General features: G+C 38.1%; 1 protein-coding gene across 1 annotated transcript; it reads right to left on the bottom strand.

Annotated features, from left to right (window-relative positions):
• Window positions 1–1,566: 1,566 nt before the first annotated feature.
• On the bottom strand, window positions 1,567–10,720 carry gig (TSC complex subunit tuberin). The gene is made up of 17 exons (XM_017627479.1): window positions 10,648–10,720; window positions 10,433–10,554; window positions 10,130–10,381; window positions 9,936–10,072; window positions 9,705–9,879; window positions 8,104–8,310; window positions 7,870–8,020; window positions 6,488–7,224; window positions 6,178–6,424; window positions 5,674–6,099; window positions 5,411–5,610; window positions 5,071–5,351; window positions 2,551–4,936; window positions 2,305–2,448; window positions 2,072–2,242; window positions 1,910–2,005; window positions 1,567–1,839 (listed from the first exon to the last, which is right to left on the bottom strand). The coding sequence occupies exons 1-17, from the start codon at window positions 10,718–10,720 to the stop codon at window positions 1,717–1,719; spliced, it is 5,928 nt and encodes a 1,975-aa protein (XP_017482968.1). The 3' UTR covers window positions 1,567–1,716.

Below are 10,720 nucleotides of genomic sequence, written 5' to 3'. Positions count from 1 at the left end.
ATATATATATATACTTATATAAAAAAGGAATTACGGTGTCTTTACATCAGTTAAGATTCTACAGTAATAATAGCTAAGAAAAAAAATATTTCTATTGAAAATATAAGCAACACTGGTATATTAAATATCTGAATAGCATTTTTTTATTCCAAGCAGAGGAGTAGCGGCTTGAATGTGTGCATGTAAGTAAACATAAATTCTTTTTTTAATTAATATAAATAGATTGGCGCTTACGCCGACTCCGAACGGCAATGGTATTTTTATGAGAAGCCGTTTTTCATAGCAGAAATACACTCGGAGGTTTGCCATTGTATGCCGAGGGGCGAAAGCAGTTAAGAAAAAACATTTTTTCTTATTTTTTGCGATGTAGCTTTGACCAGGGCTTGAACCCAGGCGCTGCGGAGTGGAAGCGCGCCCTGCTTACCACTACACCACAGCGGCAGCTTTTTTCAATTAGCTCGAACTAAATATGGAATGACCTTACTTTAGAGAAAAAAAAAAAAAATAAAAAATAAAAAGCATTTTTGACTCTTGAAAATATCAAAGACCTCGGACGAAATCACTGAAAAAATTTTAAATGCAAGCGTGGCATATTTTTAGGCGCTTAGTGGAAAATGATTTAACTTAGAAGCATTCCAAAGTGACGGGTGGGACATTTTAACTCGTTTTTGCTCAAACTTTTAGTAAACCCACTTTAACTATAGATTTGACAAGTGTCAAACTGTTAGCACGAAACTGTTTATTACGAAACTGATAAAATATAAAATTTAATTACATAATTTACACAGATATTTAACGTTTTCCAAGCGTGACGGGTGGGATAACGATGACATCCGCTTCTCTGAGTTGTTGGCTACGTTTCCCAATTTTAGACAAACTATAAATATTTCGTTCAAAGTGGCTTTCTCCAATGTAGTTAGTAGAATGTTAAGTACCATTTTATCCTTTAATGACATTATATTTTGCAATACAAAAAAAAAACCTATTGTAGCTTGTGACGGGTGGGACGAGTCACCTTTGAGGACACATAGCTCGTGAGTAAAATGAAAACTGCTAATTTGGTGTGAATATTTATTATAATTTTAATAAGGGGACCTCATTTATACAATGGGAAACTTAAGAATTTGTGTGTTACGTAAAAAATACAAATTTTGCTGTAACGGGTGGGACATCAAATAAGCATTTTTTTTAACTCTTATAACTTCTCACAATAAATGTATTTTTCTAATAACATCATTTTAAAGTTCATGAATTGTTCTTGCTATTTGGATAATTATTCTTTGCATTGTCACCTTTAGTACATGAGAAGTACCTTGAAAACTTGATGTAAATATATTACAGCATATTATATATGCATTTATAACAATAAAATAGAGAAAATAGTCAAAAATAAATCGTTAAAAATCTAGTCCTTAAGAATTATTCTACCTGCTCTACTGTTTTTGTAGATTTAAACACAATTTATGTAATTTATGTTTTCCCGGAGGTGTCGTCTTGGCAGGAATGACCCTTTACTCACCTGCACAGCGACATACATAATACCATAAATTAGGCAGGAGTGGGTTTGGTTTAATATTTTTATTAATTTCATCCCACTAAACTTCTCTGAACACTGAAGTTTTGTTAGGAAAACTTAATGAAGTAAAAAGATTAAGTGTTTATTCTATGTCACTACTTTTGTAATAATTAATTTTGCTGCTTTCGGCTTTCATAACTTTATGCATACTTGGTAAAATCACGATTGGTGTTTTGCTTCTTTAAGGGATCGTGTGTATGGTCATCAGGATCGGTACCAGCAGATGTGCCACTCTGATGTTGATTATTCTGTTGTTCAATCAACTGAAACGTAATTTATCATGAACAATATTCCATTGGCATTTAAATAACTGTATGTATGTATATACATTACCTTCGTACGCAGCCGTTTAATTATACGCAAGCGTTCTAGCCAATTGGACGCATATGGATTTTTCTTCTGCAAGCTCTGGTATACTTGTGAGGCGAGCTGTATAGAAAAATATGTATATTAATTGTGTAAGAGAATATTTTAATTTAGTTTTCATAAAGTTACGTTCGCATGCAAAGCTAATTGACGAGCCAACAGGGGGGCGCTGTGGTCAGACACTATTTTCGGTTCAGGATGGCAGACGAATTTTGAAATCTCAGGACGCGCTTTCACATAAACGCGGTTACTGTTTAATTCTAAGGGCTCCACAATAACACAAGCATAATTGAAGTGACCCTGGCAAGAGGAAGTCAAAATTATTACTTTTAAGAGCGTGTTTTCTATATTTCTATGCTTACCGAAATCGTATTGAGGTTATATTCCTCGCCACTCTCATTATAAACGATTTTAACAAAATCATTGCCGATATGCTTTTTCTTTTCATTGCAGTTAGGATCTTTCTGCAAATTTGTAGGCATCAAAGTAGCGACGTGGAAAGTCACCTGCAAAAAAAATGTAAATTGAGGTGTAAAAATGAAACTGAATATTACTGGATATCGCTAGCGGTAAAAAGTACGCAGAGATCACACTTTTGTACAACCAACCTGCACAATGTCGTCCTTCCACACGTATGTGAATTTCCCATCAGCGCCTCCCCTATCTAAATTAACGAACAGGTTTTTCTGTTCCGCTTCCTTCAGACTAACAAGGGTACCAATATTGCTGAGAAACTCAACGTACCGCATGCTACCATGTGAATTCCTCAAAATTTCGACTACGTTATTACATTGGCCTTGACCCACATAGAGCACGCCGATTTTATGGGTCTCGAATGGAGGCGCCAAGTCAAGAACCGTCAGTACATTTGTTTCTTCTGGTGGCACTTTGATCGGCACATCAGTAACTTGCAACTGACCGGTATGATAGAGCTGCATGAACACAAAGCTCGGATTCATGCAAAGCTTGGCGTTCACAGATGGCTTTGAGTTATTGTTGAAGCTTCGGAAATTTGAGGTAGTTGGCCTTGAACGGCCATTTACCTCACGCACTACGGAAATGGTCTTGGAGCGGCCTCTCATCATGTCACCGTTGCTGCCATTTCCGTAGTCACCTCCGCCCCCGCCCAGGTAAGAGGAGCCACCCGAAAGGTTTGCGTTGCCACCACCGCTGCTGCTCGATTTAGCGAGTCCTTGATGAATTGTGCTTGGTGCATTTGTAAAGGTTGCAGTTTTTGAAGCACCAATGCCACTGGGCTGTTTGTCCAATCGCGGTGATTGTGGTGATGGTGCCGTTGCCGTTGCCGGAGAGTGCGGTGGCTTTGATGCGACCTTTTCAACCGCAACATTTAATTTTAACGAGGAGCCAGATGAAGACTGTTGTACCGAAGTTGCGGGCACGCTCGCGCTAATGCTAACATCATCTGCAGAATGCTGCTTCGGAGGCAGTGTAATTGTGGCAGTGCTGGTTGTAATAAGCATCTGTCCAGCTATTACGGCAGATGTAACCACAGTGGGTATAGCGGGTTTATCTGTAGTTACTACAGGCAATACATCTGAGGGTGCATCCGTAGATTGCGCTTGTGGGGGAGTGGATCCTGCAATTTCCTCTGGAATCGCCTCGCAGCTAACTCGCATGTCTTTGGTGTACTGTACGCTCTTTTTCTTTTGTTGCAACTGCATTTGTTGTTGTTGGTTTACCTCCTCAAGACCTTGAAGACTCACAGAGTATTTGCTAGCTTTTGGCTTGGCTGAATCTGTCGCCAAAGGCGCTGGCTTTGCTGTGAGAAAAGTCTGTCGCCAGCTGGAGCTCATTTCTGGACTTGAATTGACGCGGCGCACTGGGTTGCGTGCACGCGATAGCCCATCTGCAAACTGCATTGTGTCATCATCAGCTTCGCCATCGCTCACGCTATCGGCGAGTGCTTCTTTGCCGCCTGCACGCTTAGTGGAAAGTGGCTTGGGTATGTCGATGGCCGCCGTACTCAGTGATGCTGCAGACGGCGGCATTGTAGTCGACGACGAAATCTCTTCTTGGCGCTGTAGAGGGCGTGCTTTGGTAAAGGCGCCAGATTTTCTCTCCTCCGCACCAGCTGATGGGTTTGTAGTTGACTGCACTGTGTCGTCGCTTTCCGGGCCTATAGTCGTACCGGGAGCTGGGAGCGTTTTAGTAGTTGTTTGCACAACATCCAATTGCACACCAGCTTCATGCTGATGCTCTGGCATTAACGCCGACTGCACGAAGTCAGGCCCAAAAACACCGCCATGAGCTGTGGGTAGGAAAAGTGAAACTATGTTGCTAAAAGGTAGATCCTGCCCGAAGCAATCATTTGCGATCGGGTTTTGAATGCGCGTTATCCACGAAATGTTGCCCGTCGGTCGACGTATCAAAATCTCCGCCCAACCAGTGCAGGAACGGATACACGTCTGCTGTTGTACCGCCTGTAATTGTGTCGGAGAAGCACTTATACTCGTCGTCGATAGCGAATGACCTCCCAAAAGAGAAGTTGTACTGCCACTTGCGGCACCTCCACCACCTTCCGTGGGCTCTGGATTAGAGCCTCGTCGCGAAAGAGCTTCGAGCGAAGCGGTAGAGCTGTTAGATATTTGACGTTGAGTTATGGCAGTGTTAGGATTCATCGCCGCTGAGGCAGATGATGAAGACGAAGTGAGATCAGTGCTGCCAGCCGACTCGTTTCCACTGCTATACTGCAGGCTGGCCTTAGTGTAACGACGCTCAACGGTTGAGGGGGCGCCGGAAGAGTGCGTATTGGTAGCTTCCGGCGACAAAGGCGCAGTGCTGCTCGATTCACTCTTATTTGCTATCAAAACATTGTTACTGAGAGGTTGTTTATTCATTTGAGAACAGCGGTCGCAAAGACCATTGCGTATTGGTGCTGTTGGGCAGCCAGAAGTCGTGATTGTAATCAAGTTGTGGCCAACTACCCAGGTCTGTGAGAAGCCGTCTTTCAAGAGATATTCCACTGCTGGTAACCTAAAATGTCAAAAGAAGACAAAAGAAGCAAATTGTGGATATCGATAAGTTTCGTTTATATGGAATTATGCAACGATTTTGATTTTTAACAAGCAATTGGATTTAATAATATACATATACCAATACTAACTCACCGTTTCGGTAAAGCCGAACACGGCGAGAACGTATGCCTCGCCAAGAAGTCTATGCAAGTCTCTGCCAACTCTGCATGAAAGCTCTTTAAACTATCATTGATTGGTGGCCGCATATCGGATCCATTTCGTACACTCGTATTACGACTACCACGTTCTGTCAAACTGGTGCTTCGTTTGCGATTCGAAGAGTCCTCGTTCAAGCTATTCAAGTCTTGACGCTGTATGCTGTGCTTGAACTTGTCAATGTCATCATACAGCATACTAGCATTCGATTGAATCGACTGAAATTTACAAAACATTCAAATTACCTATGTATAGAGATCAATCTGCAAAAACATACCGATATTATGTAGGTGACAAAGTTTTTTCGCATCTCTAGCTTGCACTTTAAGAACCAACCAGCAATGACATGGTGTGCCAGCGATACGGTATAATGATCATATCTATTAGGTTTGGTATACGGCAATGAAATTGCAAACACATACATATATTGGCGTGGTATGAAGTTTGTAAAATATTGATTCGGCATACGGCTCAAAACTAATAATGAAAAATTCATAAAGGTGTAAAAGGTACCACATTATTTCTACTCAAATACATTACTTGATAAGAACTCCAAAACCGGTATAGCAACCATAGTTGTATCGGACATCTTGCTCATCTGAAGCAATATATCTGCCAATGTGCGTGTTAAAGTATCGGGCATTTCAAGAATCATAGTCGTTAATGTATTGATGCAAACATTAGCAGTGCCAGAAAAAATGCCGGAACAAAGCGCTAATATCAGTGTATTAATTTGATGTGATGATATACTTTGATGGTATATAACTAGAGAAGCAATTGCAGGGAGAAACAATGCGTTCACTTCATCGCTAGTGGGACAGTAACTGAGGTGCAGTGTTTTGTTGACATCTTGAAAAATGCGGAATAAGGAAACCGCAAGAGCTTCGATATCGTTACCTTGGATAAGAGCTTTATTGCATAACACTTTCGGTAGTTCTTTAATAACTGATTGTAAGACTTCATAATCTATAGAAATCCAATGAAGAAAATACGTTTAACATTAGTACTTGCATATAGTAAAGTTATTGAAATTTTCACATTTACCGCGTTCCAAATCTAAGCACTTAACAATTATTTTACAAGCCCTGCGTATAGATATAGTTGTAAAATGCGAGCCAGCTATTATGTCGTGCGAGGTTAACTGATGTCGCCCATGTTGATGCCCTTGTGGAGGTAAGCTAGAATCGATGCCTAAATAAGCACTAAATTTTATTATCTCGCCGTTTTCAGAATCTGGATAACCGATGTGGTAGGAAGCATTAGAACGAGCACGTAGAATCCACTTGAAAATCTGCAAAATAGGCCAAACTCGGAGAAGCATCTACCAGAAAATTTCGGCGAAAAAATAAGTTACCTTAAAGCGAACAGCGCGGGCATGTTCGAAAACTTTGGGGCGGTCGTAGTGTGTCTCCAAGTGACCGATCAAAATATTAAAAATTTTAATGGCATGTGTTGAAGGCAAACGGTGTAGTTTAATGCCAAAAATTTCTATTAATCCATGTACTGCCGTCACAACATCCAATATATCCGATTCACTTTTGATTGTCGATTCCCCTGCGATAAGCTGCTGCTCGAATGGTCGATTAATGAGCTTCTCTAATATGTCCAATAAATCGCCGCATCTCTTGGTGTCACAGTGGCGTACAAAGCCCACTAAAGCATTTGCAACAGACACTCGTATTTCCAAATCAGTTTCATGAGCAATTTGTGAAAATTGAGGAATAACGACACGATCAAGTATCTCTTCTTCATAGCTAAAACGATTTAAATCCATAATGCGAACCAAAGATTGAATTGCCTTTAACCGCACATTCGTATTGGGCATTTTGTAGAAACGACAAACAAAATCGTTGAGCACTTGTAACCATTGCGGTCGTGTGGCAGTTACTTTCGTCGAACGATACTCAATTAGTTTGAGCACTGAAGTTTCTGTGCGGTTTTCTGCAACGCGTTCAATCAAGTCATAGATACGATTAATATTTGCAAGTATCGGTGCTTTATCATCGTACAGCAGTTTCTCTATACAATCGATGTTTTCATGAAAATTTATTTGCAAATTGTGTAGGCGATCTTTGTTGATATTGATACGTTCTAAATAAAAAAAGATCGTTAAGTTAAATTATTGTATTCCTTAAAACTATATAAAGTTAATTCAGAAGTATTCGTTGTTTAGTTTGTTCACGATATTTGAAATGTATTCCATTATAAATCTTTTTTGTTAATTTTTATTTAAAATATAACTCTTTCTATAACAAAAACCATTTAAACCAATGTTGCAACTTTCCACAAAATTCGCGAAAATTCTGCGAATTAAAAACATGGCCATCAAAGTTTTAAACTTGCGTGGTATGGCAGAAAAAATTTTCAAAAATCAATGGTAAGTCCCAGCCATTTAAAATTTGCACTTTATTATGTCGAAAATGAATGGACTGCTTACTTAAAAAATCTGATTAAAAAGTTTGAAATCTGTATGGCCATTTTTCGAAATCCAAATTTTGCTGAAAGTTTGTAATTTTTATTTATATGGTTTTTGCCATAGAATGAGCTATGGTTTAAATAAGAATTACCGAAAACGATTTATAATGGAAGACATTTTGAATATTTTCAATAAAATTTAACAAAAAAGATTTATAGTGAAAGCCGTTTTCTATTAAGTGAAAAACTAATAAACGAATACGTCTATGAGTAACTTTATGTATGTAAATATGTACATATGTATGTATATAATATGCTCACCATAGTATTCAATATTATCTAAGATCGCATTCATTGTGTCGCAGATGCAATCCCATATAATTTCTGGCAGTTCCGATTTATAGTAATTGATGACTCGCCGAACACTTAGAATTACTTCAAAGGTTACAATTACTTGCCTGCTGTCTAGTGCCTGAAGCAAATATATATGCTTATTATAAATATGTACATTCTGCTAAAATATATAACATAAAAATTTTACAAATTCATAATTACATGAAGAAAACTAGTCAGTACAGTCGATGCGTAAAACATGGGCGATACTTGAAAAACCACATTCGAGCCGAAAATGTTCATATTGAGATGAAAGACTGCACCGCGTAACAATTGTTGGTCTGCATAGAGGCTGCGATCATTAAGAATATTGCACATCATTTTCATAGAATGATAGCCCAACTGGGTTCCAAGTAGATTTTTCATGATCTAAAAGAAAGTGAGAAAGTGCGAGAAGTGTACTATTTATATTGAACTTTACATAATACATCTTTAAATACGACTAAGTATCATAAGTGTGAATGAGCGTAATTCTTCTCTTTTGGCTGCACTGATTTTGATAAGATGTGGTTTTGTTCTTACGGAGTCACCTGGAAAGGTATAAACTATAATTTTGCCCGTAGGTGACGCCGGTAACGCGATTTTTTAACATTTTATTATTTAGAATTTGTTAGCTATATGAAAAAATATATATTTATTCAAAAAACTGATCCGACTGGACGTTGTCCAAAAGGATACTATTATGATCCGATCACTCATTTCTGTCAGTGGGATGCCAACGGGAAATGTATCACACGATCTGAGCAGATACTAGACGGACACTATTGGAAAAATGGGGTAGGGAAACCCAACGTTCCCATTAAATCAGAGAACATACCTGCCGCTGCTTCGAAAGAAGTACAAAATCACAGGCGCCCTCAAAGAAAACTTAAAAATTCGATTAAAGTAGGGAAGCTGTCGAATTTTGAGGAAACTATAACTCCTAAAAAAGAAATCGAAAACACAAAAGTTTCATTTGTTTCCGAAACTACAACACTGGATAGAGATAGAATAATTTAAAAGATAAAAAAAAGAGGAAGGAGAGAACTCAAAAGACAGGGAGGCATGGAGTTCTAATGCATTATTACAAACAGTACCTCTCATTCCACAAAAACGCTCTATATACGATAAACTTTCTAAAAAATTTATGAATTACTAATTTCATTTGAAAATAATAATGAATAATACTAGTACTAACTGCCAGTTTTTCAGTGCCAGTTTAGACTTAGATTAAGTAAACTGAGTTTAAATTGAACAGCTGGCTTACATTTGATTGGCTGATCTTAGTTTAAACAAGCCATATCGGGTGTTTAAACTTAGTTTAAACCACGGCCGTGCACTAAAAGACTGGCCGTAAATAAATTAAAGCTATGTCCAAAATGCGCTTGGCTAACATCACAATTTTTGAGTGCATTTTTACCGTGAAAAACATTCTCTCTTCTTTTTATGATGAAAGAACACACGCTTTGAGCCGTTCTTTTTATTTATATTTTATTCTGAGGTACCCGGTATTTTGTAATTACTTTGTTGTCATAACCGAATAGTGTTTGTTAAATAAATAAAAAAAAGTCAACGTGGTTGTCCATATCTGCCTGATTATATGGTTAAATTTGTTATTCAGTTTACAATAGAACACACTGGATTATAATAATTTTTAACAAGGCAGCATAAGGTGCGAAGTTAGGTATTGTTAATAGCGACTATAAAGTTCCCTTACACAACTTTCTAACTGAGCAAAAAGTAAGAACTTAAATAATAAAAAAGTAAATAATTAAATGACTTACCTTCCATGATGCTGGACAATACGGTGAATGATTAACAGTTCGACACAATGTAACAACACACTGTGTCAACGGTTCACTAGGGAATATCGTGTAACACATAACCATTTCAAGAATTGTTAGACATTGCAAACCAATGTCATCTTCTTCAACTGTGCAACTCAAATGACAAGCGTTTCTTCAAGTAAAGAAATAATTGTAACAAAAAGCTAATTACCGGCTAACTATACATACTGAACGATACCAACAACAATGTCCTTGTCCAAAAGTGAAGCGTTAAATTTTATTATATTGCCTAGAATATCAAGATAGGGGCGAAGTAAACGAGCTTCAGTTATAGCCGGAATCCATTGCAGCATAAATTTACCAATCTGTTAAGAGTTTTATTTTTATTTGTCAAGAAATGCCTGAATTTTTTGCTCGCATACCTTTTCTTCGAAGTTCTGTATATCTTTACCATTATCAGTTAAGGTATCCAGCAGTTCTAGTCTATGTTTCAGGTCTTCAGGGACTTCATGATTTTGAATGACATAAAAGAAATGGTGGCGCAGCAAATTCAGATTTTTATATTGAGTTTGTATAAGTCTTTTATAAAATGTAAGCGCTGTTTGACGGCACTCCGCTGGTTTATTTGGTATTATTAAGTCCTTGGTAAGAGTCCATAATTCCGTAATGGAAGCCTGGAAGATAATAATGCAAATTTATTTGCTATAAATCTATTAAAATATTACTTCTTCTAATTTCAAGTTGTGCAGCTGCAGCTCAGACAAAGTCTTGCAACGTTGGGCCGTGGTTTGCTCAGGTCTCAATTCACGTTCGATTTCCGGTCGCAATAAGCGTTCGCTCGCCCCGCCTAGAAAACGGTATTAGGCGAATAAGTGTAACCATCATTGTATATATGTAAATATCCTAAGGGTTTAGTTTCCAAAATTATAAAAAAAATCACCTGCAACGCCCTTCGCGTTCTTCGTGAAAAACTTGAACTTAGACTTCGAGATCTCCTTATCTTTCGAACTCAT

Source organism: Rhagoletis zephyria, unplaced genomic scaffold, assembly GCF_001687245.7.
Source record: "Rhagoletis zephyria isolate East Lansing unplaced genomic scaffold, Rhagoletis_zephyria_1.1 Rzeph_scaffold_05276, whole genome shotgun sequence".
Taxonomy (NCBI): Eukaryota; Metazoa; Arthropoda; class Insecta; order Diptera; family Tephritidae; genus Rhagoletis; species Rhagoletis zephyria.
This window is presented reverse-complemented; position numbering and strand designations above follow the sequence as displayed.